General features: G+C 45.2%; 1 protein-coding gene across 11 annotated transcripts in view; it reads left to right on the forward strand.

Annotated features, from left to right (window-relative positions):
- The window catches only part of LOC110532326 (homeodomain-interacting protein kinase 2), a 102,789-nt gene that overhangs the window by 56,119 nt on the left and 22,837 nt on the right, over window positions 1-23,833 (forward strand). For 7 of the 11 annotated variants that reach the window (XR_005051748.1, XM_036977699.1, XM_036977718.1 and 4 more), the window contains exons 3-5: window positions 15,151-15,274; window positions 16,828-16,950; window positions 20,650-20,748. Coding sequence is in view for 10 of the 11 variants with exons in the window: in XM_036977699.1 (XP_036833594.1) it covers window positions 15,151-15,274; window positions 16,828-16,950; window positions 20,650-20,748 (346 nt within the window). In the remaining variant the exon portion in view is untranslated. The remainder of the gene's footprint in view (window positions 1-15,150; window positions 15,275-16,827; window positions 16,951-20,649; window positions 20,749-23,833) is intronic. The other 4 variants (XM_036977712.1, XM_036977731.1, XM_036977744.1 and 1 more) reach the window with 1 other exon arrangement.

A 23,833-nucleotide genomic window follows, 5' to 3' on the forward strand; every position in this document is an offset into this window, starting at 1 on the left:
TAAACAATTCACGTTCAGGGAAAAAAATCAGTTACATTGTAATCCTGCATATATTTCTTCCTTTTTGTCAACTTCAGAAATTGACGTATCTTCTCGATCCCATACCTCCCTTCCACCCCATCTATCTCACTATATTGTTGTGACGCGTCAGATGACTCACTCTCGCTATCCTCCACAGAAGAAAACCCCATCTCTACAACCTGTTCATCTTCAACTGATTTATCCATCTCTACCTTTCTCTTAGAATTAGACCCTTCACCACCCCTTAAATTCTTCCTTTTACTCCTCGGTATTTTGAAAACATCCGCTTCCTTTTCCGTTATTTCAATCTCCTCTTGACCTCCAATTTAATTTTCCAGCACCACCTCAGCGACGGCAGTCGCAATCTCACCTACTGTTTCCCCTCCCTCTTTGTTCTGATCTACCACAATTGCCCCGTATCCACAATGCCTTCCTCTCCTACTTTTCCAACCACATCTGCCCACCTTCTCTCTTCCCCTACACCTGTAGTATTTTCATCCCTTCGCTGTGGTACGTTAGTTGCACCCGCACTAAAGCTACTACCAGGCTCAGCGCGCTCATTCTCGGGACAATTACGCACCAAATGCCCCTCTCTTCCACATCCAAAACATTTAATTGATTCAGTAGATGCATAGAAGACATAATCAAATCCATCAATCTTAAAAATAAACGCTAAATTCAGTTCATCTCCTTCCTTTTTTAAAATCATATGCACTTGTCTCCTATGAGACACGACATGTTTCAACAACGGAGATTTGCATCCAAAAATAACCTTCTTTATTGTAGATACGATTTGACCATGGCGAGATAACTCTCGCTCTAACACTTCATCTCTAACAAATGGTGGCACGTTAGAAAGCATAACTTTCTTCGCCGGATTCATAAGCGGAAATACCGGCGTCTGTGTCTCCCGCAACACAACACCCCTCTCAACTATCTTATTCACCTTTTCAATTGAATCTAAGAATATCACTACAGCGCTATTCATCCTTGAGGCTGATTTGATGCTATCATACCCAATGATAGCACCCACAGCCAAGCTACATTCTTCCACTGAACACCCAGCCGCAGCAGGAATTTTTACTCCATGCCTCCGACTAAGTTTTTCAAACTCTACACTTCCGCGAGTGGCCATTGCAACCAGCCCCACCCGCTGGTTGTGCCCTCGCGAAAAACCAACCTCAAAGATCCCACCACCCCTATACGTGCTTAGTGATAGTTAAACAATATACCCTTAAAACAACTAAACTAATCAATATATATATATGTACATACCAAAACCCAATAGAGTGAAAATAAATTCCATTCGCTCTCACAATCACCCCTGCTTGACGACTCACTCCCAGCATGCACTCCGACGAGAGAGAGAGAGAGAGAGAGAGAGAGAGAGAGAGAGAGAGAGAGAGAGAGAGAGAGAGAGCTCAACTGTATACAGTCTACACAGTAGTGTTGTTGCTTCGGTGTCTGCTAACTAAAGGAAGTGTTTTCAGAAATCCAGAGCCCATACCCTGTATGCTTTTGTTATGTGCACATTCAGAAGAGTCGGTTGGTTGATCTCCCCTTCAGGGCAAGATACGCTCTGAAAGGGATGACACCTGTTTAGGAGGTAACCATTGGTCAAAGAGCTGTTACGGCAACACATTGCTGCGTGCAGTCGTAACTCAGACTGCTTCGGAGCACTTCATCACACACACACACACACACACACACACACACACACACACACACACACACACACACACACACACACACACACACACACACACACACACACACAACCCTGTGGTAGTCATCAAAGCCAAACAATGGACTCTGTCATTAAGCTCTCAAGGGCAGAGTTTTCCAATCTCAGGTGGTGCTTCTTTATATACGTCCTCACCTCTTTATATACGTCATCACCTCTTTATATACGTCATCACCTCTTTATATACGTCATGACCTTTTTATATACGTCATCACCTCTTTATATACGTCATCACCTATACATCATCACCTATACGTCATCACCTCTTTATATACGTCATGACCTTTTTATACACGTCATCACCTCTTTATATACGTCATCACCTATACGTCATCACCTCTTTATATACGTCATCACCTCTTTATATACGTCATGACCTTTTTATATACGGCATCACCTCTTTATATACGTCATCACCTCTTTATATACGTCATCACCTCTTTATGTACGTCATCACCTTTTTATATACGTCATCACCTATACGTCATCACCTATACGTCATCACCTCTTTATATACGTCATCACCTATACGTCATCACCTCTTTATATACGTCATCACCTCTTTATATACGTCATCACCTCTTTATATACGTCATCACTTCTTTATATACGTCATCACCTCTTTATATACGTCATCACCTTATATACGTCATCACCTATACGTCATCACCTATACGTCATCACCTCTTTATATACGTCATCACCTCTTTATATACGTCATGACCTTTTTATATACGGCATCACCTCTTTATATACGTCATCACCTCTTTATATACGTCATCACCTCTTTATGTACGCCATCACCTCTTTATATACGTCATGACCTTTTTATATACGCCATCACCTATACGTCATCACCTATACGTCATCACCTATACGTCATCACCTCTTTATATACGTCATCACCTATACGTCATCACCTCTTTATATACGTCATCACCTCTTTATATACGTCATCACCTCTTTATATACGTCATCACTTCTTTATATACGTCATCACCTCTTTATATACGTCATCACCTCTTTATATACGTCATCACCTCTTTATATACGTCATCACCTCTTTATATACATCATCACCTCTTTATATACGTCATCACCTCTTTATATACGTTGTCACCTCTTTATATACGTCATCACCTATACGTCATCACCTCTTTATATACGTCATCACCTCTTTATATACGTCATCACCTCTTTATATACGTCATCACTTCTTTATATACGTCATCACCTCTTTATATACGTCATCACCTCTTTATATACGTCATCACCTCTTTATATACGTCATCACTTCTTTATATACGTCATCACCTCTTTATATACGTTGTCACCTCTTTATATACGTCATCACCTATACGTCATCACCTCTTTATATACGTCATCACCTATACGTCATCACCTCTTTATATACGTCATCACCTCTTTATATACGTCGTCACCTCTTTATATACGTCATCACCTCTTTATATACGTCATCACTTCTTTATATACGTCATCACCTCTTTATATACGTCATCACCTCTTTATATACGTCATCACCTTTTTATATACGTCATCACCTCTTTATATACGTCATCACCTCTTTATATACGTTGTCACCTCTTTATATACGTTGTCACCTCTTTATATACGTCATCACCTATACGTCATCACCTATACGTCATCACCTCTATATACGTTGTCACCTCTTTATATACGTCATCACCTCTTTATATACGTCATCACCTTTTTATATACGTCATCACCTCTTTATATACGTCATCACCTCTTTATATACGTCATCACCTCTTTATATACGTCATCACCTTTTTATATACGTCATCACCTCTTTATATACGTCATCACCTCTTTATATACGTCGTCACCTCTTTATTTACGTCGTCACCTCTTTATATACGTCGTCACCTCTTTATATACGTCATCACCTCTTTATATACGTCATCACCTCTTTATATACATCATCACCTCTTTATATACGTCGTCACCTCTTTATATACGTCATCACCTCTTTATATACGTCATCACCTCTTTATATACGTTGTCATTTGGCTCGTAAACATGACCTTTCTGATGGCCGCCTACCACTTTTGTGTTTCTAGGGTAAAGAAAGCATGTCATGTTTAATGGCAGCATGATTAGCCTATCTCCAGCAGACTGTAACAGTGTAAGCAGAAACTGTGCTGTGCGTTCACTAGGGTTGACCCGAGTATAGGAAAAACTCTTATAGTGTATTAGTATTCTTCCTGGTCAGGTCATGTGGTCAGGATAAACTCTGGATCACAACCAGGGGACCTTCTGGCCAATTTCCAGCCTGTCTCTGCCTCCTCCAATCGAAACAAGCCCCCCTCACAAACAAACCAGCTAAAATATATCTGACATTAATTTCTCCTCCCTTTGTCATTTGACACGCCGACAGAGGAGGCGACGCCTAATCAAGAGAATGTATCTCTGTCTACCTACATGTGACCTTCTGTGCTTCGGCTACACTCTTAACTTAACACAGCACAACACGGCCGACGGAAAATGGTTTGCGGAATCTGTTTTAGTTTCCTCCCAACGACCGCGTTCATCATGCTGTTGTCTGTCTGCCCCCCGTTCCCACAGAATTCCTTTTGAATCGGGCCAGCAAGAGGACAACATAATTATGTCCATTCTAATTGAGTCTTCAAGGAAGGAACATAAAATGGATCATATTGTATTGATTTTTACCCAGCCATAATTGTGTTTCACTGGGAGGACAAAGAATAGCAGATTAAACAACGTTCTTTAATGACGGGCATATTGTGTAGAAGATGGGGGGGGGGGGGGGGGGGGGATTATCACTATAGAAGAACATTCTCATTGGGAGGTGATTAACAATAACTATACTTACAAATGACTGCAGGGCACCGCTGGCTGGGTAAATGAATGACGTGTCATTGTGAGTGATTGTTATTGGAGAAATCCCTCACTATTCAGGGACTGTGGTGAACAAACAACCGAGGCAACGTGGCAACGCAGTGGGAACAGGAATAGTAATAATTAGGAGTGTGTGTGTGTGTGTTTTCTGTACATTCAAATGAGACGTCAGGGAGCTGGTTTGACTTTATTTATCTTGGTTCAGAATCTCAGGGGGGGATTTTATGAATATGTTTGAAGCAAAAATGCATTACATTTGCTGGTGCCTGACAACAGAGGTGCTGAGTAGTGAATATTGTCATTTCTATTTTAGTCAGTGATTGACAAAACAGCAATAACTTATTGAAAGCATGTGAGCGATGAACTACAGGCGTAGGATCTTAATTCGAGCTAGTCAGTTTGCTACAGCGGGAAAATAACGTTTTGCTATATTTTTTTTGTTAGAGCAAATCAAGTCTGACATTATAAAGTGGGAAAAGTATCAACTGTAAATCCCTTTTAAACCTCAAATACATTACACATTTGCATTTCCTGTAGTGCAGGAAAATTCTGAACAACAAAAGAGTGATCAAATTAAGATCCTACATCTGTATGAGGATGCATCAGTATCCATGTGGCTTGTGATAGCGGTACAGTAATTGGCTGCATTATGTTGCAGTGTCACACCTCTCTCCATGTTTTAAATGAGCATGGTAAATCAGAAGCCACACTACTGGCCCTGGCACTTTGGACCTTTCCCAACACCCCCTACAACACGGTCTCCCAGTCCCCTCTCTGATATGAAACGTATGAGGGAATGAGAGGGAATGATTCATTTGTCCAATTCCTCTCTAAACGTTGATAATCCTGCTTTTGTTTCTGTACGTGATGACATTTCTAATTCCTCTCAGGGAAGAATGCAGTGTGGCTAATATCGTTTAGCTGTCTGACGGCATGAGAGAGAGAGAGAGAGAGAGAGAGAGAGAGAGAGAGGGAGAGGGAGAGGGAGAGAGAGAGAGAGAAAAAAAATACTGTAGTTGAGAGTGCCTTCATGAGTGGCTATGTAAGGCTATATGTATGTCTGTCTGTCAGGGGGAGGCTCATCTCATACTACTGTCTAATCAACTGGCACACAGCTGCACTCCGGGGACAGATCTACAGACGGACGGATGGACGGATGGACGGACAGACAGGCGGCCAGACAGACAGGCAGGCGGACAGGCAGCCAGGCAGATAGACAGACAGATATCATATGTAGAAGAGCCCCCCTGTGCCTGCCTTCGTACTGTACTGTACTTTACTGTACTGTACTTTACTGTACTGTACTCTCCTGTCCTGTACTGGAGGCTCATGGTTACTGGTTAGGTTTGGTTACAACTCCCTCTGGTCCTTGCTGCTTGTTGCGAGGGAGGGAGCGGCACCTCAGGCACAGAGAATGCATGTAACCCAGAATTTAATTAGGCAGGGGAAGTTGGAGGGAGGGAGTGAGGGGGAGAGCAAGACATTTTTAAAATGTTTTTTTGTTGATGTTGTTTCTTCTCACTTTTGTTTATTGTTAATTTCACTTGTTTTGGCATTGTAAAGATATGTTTCCCTTGCCAATAAATCCCCCTTTGAATTTAATTGAGAGGAGGTAGAAAGATGGAGGGGGGAGATTTATCAGCCTGTGTGTTTGCAAATGTCTCCCCCTGCTCTTTGTCACTGTGCAGTAGAAATAAATCACTTAATAAGGGGAAGTTAATGAGAGCTTGAAGAGGACAGACTTCAAAAATGTATCCATTACGACTGCATGCACACCATGGCACGTCTTCCCAGGGCTCCATCCCATCCCAGCGTTCACAGGCATCTCATTTCAAATGGCTTTTTGGGGAGTCGGGCGTTTTACTAAATATCCAATATGAATGACGCTCTACTGTGGCCCCTGCAGCACTGCTAATGTTTCCTCTTAGTCTCTTCTTTGTGTCCGAGGCACTATAAATCTCCACACTGTGTGTGCACTGATGAGGTCTCTGAGCGGTGAGCACTTCCTGTATGTGCTGCTGGGCTCCGGTCTTTATTGTGTATGTGCAATGCATGATTCCCTTATGCCGGACATTTCTACCAAACTCAGAGATGAGGGTTAAGCTCTAGCTGCTGATAAAATCCCTCACACTGTCTAATTAGCCTGGAGTGATCGGGGCTCGGAGGTTTAAACAGTCCTTCTGCTCTGCTCTCTGACTGACCAGACAGACAGTCTCCGGCTGGCTGGTTGGCCGGCTGATTGGGTAAGACAGACACCACCTGCCACACCGCTCCTGCTGGTGGAGAGTACTTGTCGTGACCCACATATTTTCGGCGGGGCCAGAGACTCCTTGAGAGTGGAGAGAGTGGAGGGCTGTGGCTCACTGTAGTGCTGCTCCACGGGTCAGACAGATGCCATGGTGGCCATTTGAAGGGGGTCAAGAGCAGGTAGTCAGACTCGGGGTACCATGCCATGAGTTGAGACTGCTCAGTCAGGCTCTGGCTCTTGTCTGTCTGTCCATCTGGAGAACGCAAATAAGGACAGTAAAAGAGGTAATTACCGGGGCAGCAGCTCTGCAGCCACTCTCTCTGTCACACACACACACACACACACACACATACACACACACACACACACATGCACACGCACACACACACATACACACACACACATACACACACACACACACACACACACACACATACACACACACACATACACACACACACATACACACACACACACACACACACACACACACATACACATACACACACACACACACACACACATACACACACACACATACACACACACACACACACATACACATACACACACACACATACACACACACACATACACACACACACATACACACACACACACATGCATACACATACACACACACGCATACACACACACACACACACGCATACACACACACACACACACACACATACACACACACATACACACACACACACACACATACACACACACACACATACACACACACACACACGCATACACACACATTGGAATAAGTGAATGGAATGGCAGTGTTGTCTATGGACCAATTCAACTAGAGAGATTAGTTCTATAGCAGACAACTGCAAGGAACATTACGTTTGATAAGAGTACAATAGATATTGAATCACTGTTGTTGCTGTTTCACTGAAATGTTTTGAAATGATAATCTGAGATCTGTATGTAAAACATTTACATTTGACGGATGTTCTTACATCCAGAATGTGGACTTACCTTTATTTAACTAGGCAAATCAGTTAGGAACAAATTCTTATTTACAATGACTGCCTACCAGGGAACAGTGGGTTCACTGCCTTGTTCAGGGGAACAACGAGATACTTGTACCTTGTCAACTCCGGAGATTTGATCCAGCAACCTTTTGGTTACTGACCCAACGCTCTAACCACTAGGCTACCTGCCGCCCCATTTTAAGATTGCTAGGTGAGACAACCACATATCACAGTCAAATATAAAGAATATGAACGTTCCATTCCAGCTAAACAATGGATTTACAGAGTTTTGCAACAAACAAAAAAATACTGTTTTCAAACACATCTGAAATCTATGAATAAAACGTCTGAGAAACAGGAAGATTTTACACACACATGAAGGTAGCCAGAAGCAATCATTTCTGATGACAAAACACAAATGTGAAAAATTTGTGGATATAGCGTTTTGGAAATAAAGTCTTCAAATATTGATCATGGCACCCTGTGCCGGCGAGGGTGCACTTCTTGTCCCAGTTAATATTGAATGGGCTTTTAAAATGGCACAGAAAAAGCTTTGGGTACAAGATGAGTGCTGTGCTGTCCTTAATGTCTGACTAGCTCTAGGATGGCTTTTGTTCTTCTTATTTCTGTCAGTCCATCTAATGTTTACCTAAAGTGGAACGTATCGTGATTTTACTCAAGTATGTTTCCCTATAGAATCACAGGTCATTCTACCAGAAGACTAAAGCCCCTTTATTAATTTTTCTCTCGCCTTTACCAATCTCCTTCCCTCTCTCCCTCCCTCCAGTCCTGTGGATACTCATCGGTAGCTATGCGAATGTATTAACGGGTGAAACAGTGACAGCACCGTCAGCACTTCTCTGTGCCTTTTGAGTGGAGAGATGGAGCCCTCTTTACAAGACCTTGAGTACAAATAATGTTAACTGGACCCTGAATGAAAGGACACTATTTCCCAAGGTCTCTGTAAAAGTTTACTATGTCCTGACTACCCAAGTAGTTACATCCCTTGACTGGGGCCCGGGGGCTCGGGGTGGACCAGAAACTACATTTAAAAGCCTTTTATCATGCAGCCCTCAATAAGCATTCACTCTGCCCCGTTGCTCTCCCTCACGTAATGGCTGAGCTGGGCAGGGCTTTTTAGTGTGTGTGTGTGTGTCATCGTCTCAGCCTCTCTGACAGAGGAAACCACCAGCCTTGGGGCCAGAGGAGGGGCCACAGGTGCAGGATAGGGCTGGGCGATCTGTCCCTCAGTCATTGGCCTTCACATTGTGTGTAATCAAACAGGCCTTTTAAAGAGTTGTAGGTTGATTGGTCGCCAGTGAAACACTGAGGACATACATCATGTTATGGAGCTGGATCTCTGGGGACTGGGTGGCGAAGTCCTTCATTCACAGAGCAGAAAAAGACCCAGACCCAGGCTTCTTTCACAAGACCAGCCAGGGGGAGAGGAGTGATGGCTGTAGAGGACGAGAGGGCAATAGGGGAAACCACAGGCCAGAACAATCCCTTCCCCAACAAGAGCTTTTTCTTTTTTTTTTTTGTTGTTGTTGATGAATATACTTGTATTACGTTTTCACAATTATTCCTGCACAGTAACATAATATACAGCTGGACAGTAATTCATACCACAGGAATGTTTCTGTTCTTGCCCACCCACACACTGTTGAGCCCAACCCTTCACCCAATTTCCCATCTACCCTCTCCCCCACCCGGACCCCCACCCATCTCTTCCCTATGGCTGGGAAAAGAGCAGACAGGTCATGAACATACTGTACATAATAACAAAAGAGCTTTCTGTCCTCCCTTCACCACGCCAGGAAGCAGAGAGCTCTTTGAATGAAGTTAACTCAACCAGCCCAGTTTTCTCCACAGTAAATAGGCCATTACTCAGCAGAGTTGTTAAGTGGGCTGTGAGTTGCACTCCATTATACAAAAGCAGTTCAAACCAAGGACGTCATACGTACACTATATGAATACAGTAATATTTATGATACATATAATGTCTATGTTTCAGAGTTATTGCAACAGAAACGTTGTCCAGTGTAAATGCTGCACATGCCAAGACAAATATGTCATATGCAGCAAATTATGTCTATGGTTCAACCTCATGGCAATAGAATGTAAACGCGCTGGTCCAGACTGGTAATGTGCCAGACTGCCAGGAGACTGAAGTGAAGCCGAGCTGAGGGAAGGTCAGGGTGATGGTAGCATCCTGACGTGCCCAACGCCTGGGATGTCAGAGCCCGGAGTAGCAGCTGCAGCGCGGTACGGGTGGGAGGAGAGGAGCAGCACTGCCCTTCTGCACACCTGCCCGTCTGCTCTGCCCTAGTTAAAGAGGGGCAGAAGATACGTTCTGGGGGAGGTATGCCATCCCTGTAGCTCCCAGGGGTTTGGCCTTGTCAATGAGAGGCTAGCTGGGAGGATGTCACAGTGCTCACCCCCCTCGCTTCCCTTCCGCTCGCCCTCCCTGACCAGGGACCACTGCTGCACGAGCCCACACCCTGAACACGGCAGAACGGGCCTCTTATTCGGCCAAGGATCAAAATGCAAGGAAGAGCTTGACTGTTTCAATGTGTGCCTGTCTGTGTGGTTACATCAGGCACAGTGCACATGCAGTACTGTAGCAATGAGTGTACCAGTCTGCCACAGGCATGGTCAGTGTTCTGAATCCACCCCCTCATAGTGTTGACTTGTACAACACTTTGAGAACGCTGTTAGGTGAGGTCTAGTTTAAAGCTGTTACATTGGAGGTGTAAGTCAAAGTGATGGGGTTTCTGTGCCGCTGCTTCTGGAGTGCACATGCTGCACATGTGGGGCCGATGGAACTTTCCAGAAGAAGACAGCTTGGAGCTATGCGTTAACAAATGCTGAATATAGTAAGCCTACTCTGATAAGACAGAGATATAGGCCACTGACTTCAGTGTGCGTGTTAGTGCCACTCAGGCCTTGCACTGCACACAGCACACCACCCTCTGGTGCAAACGTCACAATCTTGAGTGGCTGTTTGTGTGTGTGCGTGTGTGCGCGTGTGTGTGTATGTGTGCGTGCGTGTGCGTGTGTGTGCGTGTGTGTGTGCATAGCTGAGGTTTGCATGCAGAGCAGCGCTGCTCATAAAGCACCAGGACGTGGTGAGTCGTTATCGCCTGACTACCTGCCATTTTCCATTTGACGGTTTCACCCACAACCTCCTTTATTCACCTCCGTCTGTGAACTATTACGGACGGTTCTAAGACATTGTGCCCCCATGTGCTACAGGAGACAGGCAACTTCCAGTATCTGCTTCTGCGTACTGAGAGTGAAGGAAGGGAGGGAGAAGAGGAGTGTGTGAGCAGCGTAGTGTGCTTCTTGTTTGCCTGTGTAGAGGCCTGCAGCTGCTGCTGTGTTTTGCATGCCATGGAAGCATTGAGGAGATTTGCATTACTGGTTTGATTAAGTCAGCGCGATCGCTGGGTTGGGTTGGGTGGAGTGCAGCTGGACCCTGGTGAGGCCAGGGCAGGGGAATCATGGGAAAGGGCCTGGCCAGGGAGGTTCTGCCTGAACGCATCCAAGCACAACATCATCAACGTTAACGGTCCTCAACATGATCCTTGCCTGGGGAGGTGCGTGCACACACATACGCGCACACACACGCACACAGCTGAAGATGCAGGACTAATTGCTCTCTAATTTAAATAGTATGGTCCAAAGCCGACTGTTATAAAAATCCACACTTCCATGACATCAAACGTGGCACAGCATCAACCATGGAAAAAACAACATTGCGGCCGGCACAGACTTGACCATTTTCCCCATGATTGGTTGTTGTGTCATATTCATTTCATGCTGAGATGATACTAATATTTGATACTAATATTCCTAGGGTGGAGATTGAATATGCAGGGGAGGGCGGGGTGCTGCTGTAACTTCTAGAAAGGACCTTGTGGGAGTGGAAGGTTCTGTGACCTGAGTATTAGGAGCAATGGGGGCCTGCGGTCCAGTGCGGTCCAGTGCGGTCCAGCGGTCCAGTGCGGTCCTGTGCGGTCCAGTGGTCCTGTGCGGTCCAGTGCGGTCCAGTGCGGTCCAGTGTGGTCCAGTGCGGTCCAGCGGTCCTGTGCGGTCCAGTGCGGTCCAGTGCGGTCCAGTGCGGTCCAGTGTGGTCCAGTGCGGTCCAGCGGTCCAGTGCGGTCCAGTGCGGTCCAGCGTGGTCTAGGGGTCAATATGATGATGTGTTTCCTCCCAAGGCTGATTTCAGCTCAATTTGAGTCGCGGTTCAAAGTATTTTTTTCAGTAGCCTGGCTGGCATGCTGCAATGGCCCCTCTGCTTTAAAGCCTAATGGGGCTGATATACTCATGCCAGTAGAGTGCCTTTCTCTGTGTGTGTGTGTGTGTGTGTGTGTGTGTGTGTGTGTGTGTGTGTGTGTGTGTGTGTGTGTGTGTGTGTGTGTGTGTGTGTGCGTGTGTGTGTGTGTGTGTGTGTGTGTGTGTGTGTGTGTGTGTGTGTGTGTGTGTGTGTGTGTGTGTGTGTGTGTGCGCGTGTGCGTGTGTGTGTGTGTCCCATTTTAGTGCTAATTACAGAGCAAAGACCTCTATCTCTCTCTGGGGGGGAAACGAAAGCTGTACATCAATGGGGGAGGGGTGTCAAATCTGTGTGCATGCAATAACAGCTTATCTCCTGCAGCGGAAAGTTACAAAGTAGTTTTCTATAAGCTTGGCTATTTGCCGGATGCATTTCATACTGGAGGGGGTGTAGAAAAGCAGCCTGTCAGCCAGAACCATAGAATCTATTTTGTGTGTGTGTTTGTGTGTGTGTGAGATCCTATGCATCCCCCATCGTAAAGTTCCTAGCCTCCTACCTCTCTAAAGTGAAACCCCAGGCAGTTTGAAGAGGGAGTATTGTGCTGACTGACCCTAGTTCCTGGCCCATAACTCGAGCTCCCTCTCTCCGCTCAGCACACGGTGTCCTGCCCAGTGCTATCTTCTCCAAGCAGGCGCCTCAACGGTGCTTTGGTAACCCACGATAGATGGCCCAGCTCATTGTGTTGAAGGTGTCTTTGTGTGTGGAATGTAGCCCCTCCTTCTCAGACACTGTGTTCCACCTCTGCCCCCCGAGACCCCAGTAACCACCATTTGTGTTTACTGAGCCCTCTCCAGTGAATGTGATATTCGCTTGAGAGGCTACTGCTCTCTGTCTCGCTCTCTGTCTCGCTGTTTCTTGCTCTCCCTGTCTTCCCTTTTCTCTCTCTCTCCCTACTCTCTTGGTCGCCCTTTCCCTCTCTCTCTCTCTCATTTGTACTGTCTTGTCTCTCTCTTTTGATAGTGAGATATCCCCTGTGTAAGTCTGCCACTGTGAAACAGCCGCGTCCCAGCTGTTTCTCACAGTGTTAAACCTGCCATCTCTTTCACACATAGACAAGGGAGGCGGGTCTGTGAGGAGAGGAGTCTGAGGCCCATGTGGAAAATGTGATCCGATTCCCTCAGCCATTGCCCCCCCGAAAGACACCCCCACTCCCCCCTCACCCCAGTCCCATAAAGCCCTGCTCTTTTCCACATGATCTGTTCTCCGGGCCTGTCCAACAGGCTCCAGGCCAGGCGTTACGTCTCTGTCTCTCTCCCAGGCTTCTGCTGTGCTGCCTGGAGCCCGCGCTCCTCTGCTCCTCTCCACACGCCTCGTTGTCATGACCACCGCAGGCAGGAAACGCTGGGAACTCGGCGAGGGGCTCTCGGAGCAAACTGGGGACAGAAATGTTCCAGGATCAGCCTAAAGCTCAGAGAATTGCTCTCGCGCCATTAAAATGTATCGCTAATAATGTTTTATGATGAAGTAGAGCGTCTCTAGTTTGTTTATGTGTGTGTGCACGTGCGTGAGTGTGCGTGTGTGTGTGACAGCATCTCCAGTTCACTCTCTAGTTCACTCTGAAGTCAAAGTGCGAGGACCTGCCTCGGAGACCGAGGCAGTCTGCCTAGTAATTGTAAAGGCTCATCAGAGACTTCAGCTCAGTAGACTGCACTATAACCTAACTGGTATAATGTAACAGAGCTCAGGGTGGGTCCACTGTAAAATGTATAATTTTCTAAGTAGTTTGTCAGTTGTTACACTCTTTTAACCGAGACCGTGTTTTTCTTCCTGTTCAGTGTTCAATCAGACCCAGTTATTTATCGGTGGCCCTCGTGAGGTGGACCCTTGGCCCCTGTGTTGCGTAAAGGCCCCGGAGTCTAGGAACCGGGCTTTGTCGTTATCAACTAAATATCCACCCGGAGACGAACGAGGGTTGCTCTGACTGTGGATATTTACGTTGATTTTATCTTTCATGGCGGCACAATTGATTCCACATTGGGCCACCGTAACCAAGACCCATCCTCTTCCCCAGATTATCCTCCCCTCCCCCGCCTTTTGTCCCAGAGGCCAGACTTCCCGAGATCAGTCATCCCGATTGGCTCCTGCACGGCTATCAGTCAATTAGCTCTGCCCCCCCCCCCCCCCTCCCCACACAGTTAGCACTGAAATGAACAGCGTGACTGCCAGTGCCATTTGAAGGACAATCAAAGAAAACAAAGTCCTAGAATCCAACTTTTTTCAAAGCTCCTCTAAACAAGCGAGGAGTTTGTATTAAAGGCACAAAGCTGGTCTGAGATCAGTGTAAAATAACATATCAGAGAATGACAGGCTGATTGATTCATTTATCTTGGGCAGAGTGTTGAAATAATGCTGCTGGCGTTGTAGTCTAATTAAATCATGTTTGTTTAGGGGGTGTTTTTAATAGAGCTGCCTGGTTGTCTTATGTTTCGGTAGGGTTATCTGCTGCTCCTAACACTGAAGTGCCTGAGTCGAGGTCTTCTAGCTAGTCTAGCTCTTCTGTCCACTACATTGGTCTGTTCTCCCTGAACACATATTGATTGGGTGGGAAAAGAAAGTGAATGTCACTCATTTGTTTGCTGCTTCCAAACGAGATATTTAACTAAAGCTAATGTTACATCGACAAATGCTCGTTCGACAAGGGAAGGGATTCAATCCAAAACGAAAGACTTTCAAATGCAATTTCCCAGACGGGTCACAGAGATCATGTTCAACTCAAGCAGAAATGAACTTCAATGGCAGTGAACGGGCCTTTTGTCTGTGTTGGTTTCAAGCTCATCATAGTCTTTTGCCCGGTTAGAGACAAAGTGGGGTCAATTCCATAGCTCATACATCTGACCCCCCTTGTCACATTTACCTTCCAGAAATACTTTGGCCTGGATCTAACAATGCGGTATCTCTCTGTCCTCAGAGCTCCAGAGATCATCCTGGGCCTTCCGTTCTGTGAGGCCATCGACATGTGGTCCCTGGGCTGTGTCATCGCTGAGCTCTTCCTGGGCTGGCCCCTCTACCCAGGGGCCTCCGAGTACGACCAGGTAGGTCTGAGGGTCTGCCCGTGGGGGGGAAGGGGGGGGGGGGGGGGGGGGGCAGAGGTGGGTGACAACCAGGAAGATGATGCCTAAATGAGAGAGAACCTCCAAGACAAGAGCTAGAATAAGTTGTTTCTGAATGCTACTATAAACAGGAAATGTGAAAGATTTCTCAATTCAAAACATCATTTAAATCCATCAAGGTGTGCATTCTACATAAGTGGCATACGAAGAGTCTCCAGTCCACTTCTAGACGAGGACTGATATATCACTACAAGTCATGCTGTAGTAGTGTCAGTCAGAGAGGAAGGGAGAGGATCAATGCTTAGTAGCAGAGCTTTGCAAATTAGAGCTTTGGAAATGAGATAATATGTTTCAGGACTGGAGAAAAACAAACTGCTTGGTTTGTTCTGAGAGACAGAGCAATACTTGCTCAAGGCTTTCCCATAGAGCCATAAAAGAGAGAGAGGGAGAGAGAGAGAAGAGGAGGAACAGAGAGAGAGCGAGGGAGTGAGATAGGAAATGAGAGGAACAGAGAGATCTGTTGCTCTGGAGCACCGGAGCGCTGCTAATTGGTGCAAGTGGTTCAGTGGCATCTGCTGGAATAAACAGAGGGATCAGGAGCTGCCTGTTTGTCAGGAGGAGACGAGACACTCCTACACACACCACCCACACGCGCACACACACACGTGCACACACACACGTGCACACGCACACACACATGTGCACAACCAAGTAAGTTAGTCTACGCCTGTTGTTTACGAAGCATGTGACAAATACATTTGATTTGAACCACACACACACACACACACACATACACAAACACACACACACACACACACACACACACTCAGGCCTCATCCCGGTCACTCACAGAACTAAACAAATCATATACATTTTTATTAGTTACATGCTTGGTAAACAACAGGTATAGACTAGCAGTGAAATGCGTACTTACGGGCCCTTCCCAAAAATGCAGAGAGAAAGAAAATAGATAATAGAAAATGAAAACACATAATAATAAATACACAATGAGTAATAATAACCTGGCTCTACACACGGGGTACCAGATACAAGCACACCGGCTCAGGGTTACATACAGGAGTTTTTACTGGGTAGGTCACATGGTGGGCAAAAGCTCATGACCATAGTTGTGAATCATGGCTAGGGCCAAGAGTTTTTCCTGACGATATGACCTTGCCAAATTGACCCTGCTGTGAAAATGTGCCACAGCTAAGGCCTAACACACTGTGATTTTATCAGTAATGGATTATAGTGAATCTGGGTCTGGGCATATTCCCTCTGCAGTGAACATATTTACCAGATGTGATTATTTGAGTGTTATCACCCTAAATATTTGTGCCAGCAATAATTTTCCAAGTTTGACTGACTAACATTTTCAGTCAAACACATTTGCGCCTTAAAGGGCAAAACGAACAATATCCAATTAAGCGTGCCTTATTTGGCACGTCTGCATTTGAATGCTGTTTGGCTGATTGTGTTTGAAACTCTGAATGAAAAGTTGATGTGTTATTTGATATTTTCTCCTCGTCCTATAGATCCGGTACATCGCTCAGACACAGGGGCTGCCTGCGGAATTCCTCCTGAGTGCAGGAACTAAGACTACCAGGTTCTTCAACCGAGTCACAGACTCTACCAACTACCCCCTGTGGAGACTGAAGGTAGGCCACTTTTACACACACACACACACTCACACACACACACACATACACACACACACACACACACACACACACACACACACACACACACACACACACACACACACACACACACACACACACACACACACACACATTGAGAGACACTAATTACGATTGCCCTGTTGTTGCGTCAATACTCTCCATACACATCAAAAGAGGAGTTGGGTTTCAGTGGAGTCGATCATGTAAAACTATATTTGCCCACCAAGTGACCTACCCAGTATGTCAATGATGTATTAAGTGCCTTGCAAGAAATGTATGTGAAAAAATCCACAGGAGCTGATTGGCTTGATCCCTTCCTAGTGCAGCTTTCTGCCCTCCTCATTGTAGAACCTTTGACCTAGATTTTTTATTAAACAATTGCTTCTGGTGGTATCCCTAAGACCTGTCTTCCCCCTTCACAAAGCTGGAGATCCTTCTGACCTAGATAACTACCGCCCAATTTCTAAACTATCTTGCCTTGCAAAAATATTAGAATCACTGGCAAACTCTCAGCTAATAAAATGTTTTCCACTTTGAATTATAGTCTTAATGTGTAACAGTCTGGTTTAGAGCACAGTTTCAGCATCTACACTTACATTATATATTCAATTGCTTAGATCATAGGAATCACTGTTCTGACATATTTATAGAACTTTTCAAGGCTTGAGATTGCCGACCATCTCCTACTCATTCGAAGGTGGTCTGAAATGGGCCTCGACCGGGCGTCGTGCAAGTGGCTTGGGAACTGTCAGACAGGGCACAATGTGTTTTTTCTAATGGTGTCAGGTCAAGTTACCTCGATATTCCTAAAGGTGTCCTCTTTACTATTTCTACTATATAAATCATGTTGGTCTCTCTGCAAAAACCTGTAACATTCATCTGTATGTAGATGAGACTGTTATGAACGCTATTGCCCCTATGGCTGACCAGGCTGTTGGAGCTGCAATTTTAGATTTTTGTCACCTTGCAGAAAGTCCTTGTTGATTTTAAAATAAATGAATGCGGGAAAAAACTGTTTTCTAATAATCGTAGAAATAATTAAGATGGTCTACATGTGTATGCATTGGGTGTTTGTTTCATCGAGCCGGTTCCCGCCTACAAATATCTGGGCTTTTGGATTGAGAGTAATTTGATTTATACATTTTTTTTTACGTATGAGCTAGTTAAAAAGCTGCGATTTAATGCCTCTGCCTAAACAGTCAACTTTCCTGCCAGTTCTTGACGATAGGGACACCATTTATGGAAATGCAGCAGCCACTACTATTAAATCCTCGGATGCTGTCTATCATAGCACCCTTCGCTTTATCACAGGTGACAGTTGTAATACTCACCATTGCATCCTGTATCAAAACATTGTCTGGTCCTCATTAAAGTCCCGTAGATCACTACATTATTCCCACTTTGTTTACAAAGCTCTACTACACAAGCTTCCGACCTACCTCACTTCACTGTTAAAATGAAAAAAATATGAGACAGCCAACCCGTTCACAGGGATGGTTAACTCTCGAGGTTCCATTACTACGTAACGATCTAGGTAAATCCGCCTTCAGTTTCAGTGCCCCACATTTTTGGAAAAGCCTCTAGAGCAGTTTAGGACTTTAATGTTAAATTACTTTAGTGATAATTGCAACTGTTTGGATTTAATGCAAATAATTGTATGTGTGGTGTTTGAAGCTGTAGTGTTGATTCTGTAAATTCTAGTTTCTTTTATTTTTATTAATCATTTTTAATTTGGTGTATTGTTGTCCTTAGTCCACAATTGAAAATGGTCTCAATGGGTCCCCCTGAATAAATGTGTTTTAAAAAACGAGCTACAGAAGCCCAGTGTGAGGCATTGACAGGATAGACTCAACACTGGCTCCAAACAACGTTGCTCTATTCAGGCCACTCAATAAGGTGCTGACCTGTTCAAGCACCAGCATTTTCCCCCCTTTGGGAGTACTTTGGAGTCATGCAGTGAATCTGCAGACATATTTTTACTGTATTGAACATCCTGACCCCACAATACCAATATCTCAGCTGGATATATACGCCCTCACTGCTCTACTGCACTTAGCAATATTCTCTCCCAAGATTGATCAGCTCTCCTTGGAGACTCACCACGACTCCGTCCCAAATGGCACCTCACTCCCTATAAAGTGCACAACTTTTGACCAATGTGCCATTGCCTGACACACCCCATGTCTTTGTTCTTATTCATACAAAATGAGGCACAACAACATAACACATTGACATCCAATAATGTAGGTCCTTGCAACGTTGACCTTTCAGTAAGGATAACACCCTGTCTGATGTGTGTGTGTGTGTGTGTGTGTGTGTGTGTGTGTGTGTGTGTGTGTGTGTGTGTGTGTGTGTGTGTGTGTGTGTGTGTGTGTGTGTGTGTGTGTGTGTGTGTGTGTGTGTGTGTGTGTGTGCTCTTAAGTTATACAAGAGGCTGTCACTGTGTGAAAAGGTAGAGAGATAAGTTATTACCTTGTATATTAGGACACGGCTACAGCCTCATATTTGTCCATGGTTGTTGGCAATGGAAAATCAGATAGCTAGTAACCAACAACTTTTTCCCTTTCGCTGAGACAGAAACAGGGATAGGCCTGTCAGAGTGATTGCTAAGCTTCGCTTCGACCTTGGCTTGTCGTGTATTTCCATTTTACAGCAGCCGTGATAATGTTGATACTGTAATTAAAACGAATACAGCGTGTTTGGTCAGAGAGTTTTCCTCTAATTAATAGGTCCGTAAGATTAGTGTGTGTCCACATACTACATGTGGGTGTGTGTGTTTCTATGCTTACACGTATGTCCCTGCTTTTGCCCATACACACGTTTTGTGTGTGTATTTTATATTATTTAACTAGGCAAGTCAGTTAAGAACAAATTCTTATTTAAAATGACAGCCTACCAGGGAACAGTGGGGTAACTGCCTTGGTAAGGGGAAGAACAATAGATTTTCACCTTATCCGCTCTGGGATTTGATCCAGCAACCTTCCAGTTACTGCCCCAACGCTCTAACCACTAGGCTGCCTGCCACCCCAAAAGTGTGTGTTTCACCACCCCAGGCCTGCTAGCTCAGTCCTTTTGCCGATAAACAGCAGTGCTCAGTCTTGCTAGTAATAGCTAGCTCAGTCCTGCTAGCTAGCTCAGTCCTGCTGCCGATAAACAATAGTGCTCAGTCCTGCTAGCTAGCTCAGTCCTGCTGCCTATAAACAATAGTGCTCAGTCCTGCTAGCTAGCTCAGTCCTGCTGCCTATAAACAATAGTGCTCGGTCCTGCTAGCTAGCTCAGTTCTGCTGCCGATAAACAATAGTGCTCAGTCCTGCTAGCTAGCTCAGTCCTGCTGCCGATAAACAATAGTGCTCAGTCCTGCTAGCTAGCTCAGTTCTGCTGCCTATAAACAATAGTGCTCGGTCCTGCTAGCTAGCTCAGTCCTGCTGCCTATAAACAATAGTGCTCGGTCCTGCTAGCTAGCTCAGTCCTGCTGCCTATAAACAATAGTGCTCGGTCCTGCTATCTAGCTCAGTCCTGCTGCCTATAAACAATAGTGCTCGGTCCTGCTAGCTAGCTCAGTCCTGCTGCCTATAAACAATAGTCTGTAATGAGGGACATGTAAATAGAGTATTTTCAGAGACTAGAGGAAGTCTCATGGGAACTGAATGGACCATCTGTTTCTTGTCTCCACAGACACCCGAGGACCATGAAGGAGAGACAGCGATCAAGTCGAAGGAGGCCCGGAAGTACATCTTCAACTGCCTGGACGATATGGCGCAGGTTCAGAGCACTGTATATACAATACACACACATGCACGCATGCACAGACACACTCACACACACACACACACACACACGCAGTGGGGCCCTTTGCATATGCAGTCGCACAGGGGAAATGAAACCGTCTGTGCTTCGACTGAAACCCTTCTTCATTTCAGATTATTTTCTTTCTTCTTATTTTCTCTAAAACCACCGCTTAATAAATGACAGGCTGACATCGTAGTCGAGCATTTGGTCAACTCAGTCACAGTATTTCCTGTGTGTAGTTTGCTTTCTTATTTAAGCTGGGTGAATGTTGTGGCCATCACCTAACTGGACTCGTCTGTGTAGGACATGTACACAACGAGACAGAGAAGGCTAGAGGATTTGCAGCGTGGGAAGCAAGACAATAGCCTTTAGCCCTTAGATAGGTCGTATTCATCTGGAAATCATTTTAAAACATTTCACAAGGGCAAATTTAAATTAGGGTTTCTTATTGGAATAGTCCAGGTAGTCCCTGCCTGTTTCAGTCCGTTTTCTTCCGTTTGCTGCCCAATGAACAAGAGCTTGCTCTCTCCAGCGCAACGTTTACAGAGAGAACACCTGTGGGAACCCATTTGTTTAGTAAAACAAAGAAAGGATGCATTACAATGTTTACGTAACCAGGAAGTGACTCATACAACTAAACCCTGGTGTAGAAAAGCACTGTCGCCAAACGGCTTATATCTTATGTGATCCTTCTCATAACACGTCTCCTCTCCCCAACTCTCATTCCGATTGCGGTGGGAAAGTTGACACAGACCTATGACATTTTGCAGATAATGATACGATAGTGTCCCTGCCCATATTTTGTTCTCACTGTCACCCGCCCAAACATACTAGTTTTATCAACACGCATACTGTAGCATACATACCGGTAATGATGGAAACCGTGATACATTTCTCAGGCATCTAAAATGTCTTGTTCCTTGAGGGGAGGATAAAAAGTTGTCAAGGTACATGACAGATTAAGTCAGGTAAAATATGACTTGAGGTCTACAATCTGATTGCAGTTTGCTCCGTACACCACACACACACACACACACACACACACACACACACACACACACACACACACACACACACACACACACACACACACACACACACACACACAAATCGTCTGGTACGTTAAGTCCTTGGGGTTGTCCACCTCATGCGGACCAACAATTGTTTACTTCACTGATGTCCCATCTGGACTATTAGAGTTGACCCAGTGCCCAGCCAGAGTGCTCCAGGTCTGGCATAGTATGCAGGCTCAGCGGAAGTGGTGCTCGGTGAAGTTAGTGCCTCTGCCTGGGTTAGTTTAGGAGGCCATATCTCCAAGCTGCTCCTACTCCCAGACACACAACACTGATCTAATGAAATCAACATGCCAGGACCCCATCCAACACACACACAAACACACACACAGCACAAGAGGTTGTGGTGGCACCTTAATTGGGGATAACGGACTCGTGGGTAATGACTGGAGTGGAATCAGTGGAATGGTATCAAATACATCAAACACGTGGTTTCCATGGTTCCAGGTGTTTGATGCCATTCCATTCGCTCCGCTCTGGCCATTATTATGAGCCGTCCTCCTCTAAGCAGCCTCCACTGACGCACAGGTAGGCAGGCTCTCTCACACACACACACACACACACACGCACACACAGGTTACTAAAATAAACAGAAAGTAAAAAAAAAAGAGGAGCCCAGTCCTAATTGGGAGAAGAGCTCATGCCGAGTCAGAATCTTTGGCCAGATAAATAAGTTTGCAGTGTGGACATCTGTCTTCATTTGTATAATGGATCATATCAGAAGGCACAGGAGAGAGAGACTTGGGTTGATTACTGGGACGTCTGCCAATGGTGACATTCTTGTTGCTTCCACACTGTCTTGGGAAATATGGGGAGAGCGTAAAGTTCTGGAGGACCCATCTCCATTTGATCTCTAGTTAGCACTAGCTAAACTGGATGCAGCCTGAATGGAGAACTAGATAGACGGAGGCCAAGAGATTTTAGTCGTGGCTATGTTTTCACCACACACAACTCTGCGACCCAGCATGACTTTACAATAGCAGTTGCTGACAGCGAAGCAATGGCCGAAAGACAAGCTCCTAACATTCAGTTTCACTACTACTAAATACTCTCCCTTTCCTCTAAGTCATATTACTGACCTCAACTCAGATGGGATGCTGTTAGTTGTCCAACATTAAAACTGATATTCTACATTAGGGTTGTGAGTTTGTTCTGTACACATCATAGTCTTGCATGGTTAACTCCACCTCTCCTCAGGCACAGGCAGCCTGATGTGTCCCAGTGCAGCTTGGACATCTGCTGTCATGTTCTCCAGTGCCATGTCATGTCACAGCTCCTCAGTATAGAAATAGAAGCACTAGATTCTAGATGCTATTTCTATAATAACATCTGCGGTCGTGTCCTTGTGTTCTGGAGTGAGTGCCACGCCATAGGTCCTCAGGAATGTGTAATAACATCTGCTGTCGTGTCCTCGTGTTCTGGAGTGCCATGTCGTAGGTCCTCAGGAGTTACTAGATTCTAGATTCTATTTCTATGATATAATGTCTCTGAGGCCCGAAATATCCATAGACATGCGTATACAGACACTGCACTCGTCATGTAAACTACACTGAACAAAGATAGAAACGTAACATGCAACAATTTCAAAGATTTTACTGAGTTACAGTTCATATAAGGAAATCAGTCAATTCAAATAAATTCATTAGGCCCTAATCTATGGATTTCACGTGACTGGGAATACAGATATGCATCTGTTGGTCACAGATACCTTAAAAAATAGGTAGGGGCTTGGACCAAAAAAACAGTATCTGGTGTGACCACCATTTGCCTCATGCAGCGTGACACGTCTCCTTCACATAGAGTTGATCAGGCTGTTGATTGTGGCCTGGGGAATGTTGTCCCACTCCTCTTCAATGGCTGTACGAAGTTGCTGGATATTGTCGGGAACTGGAACGCACTGTCGATCCAGGGCATCCCAAACGTGCTCAATGGGTGACATGTCTGGTGAGTATGCAGGCCATGGAAGGACTGGGACATTTTCAGCTTCCAGGAATTGT

This window comes from Oncorhynchus mykiss, chromosome 1 (assembly GCF_013265735.2).
Source record: "Oncorhynchus mykiss isolate Arlee chromosome 1, USDA_OmykA_1.1, whole genome shotgun sequence".
NCBI lineage: Eukaryota > Metazoa > Chordata > Actinopteri > Salmoniformes > Salmonidae > Oncorhynchus > Oncorhynchus mykiss.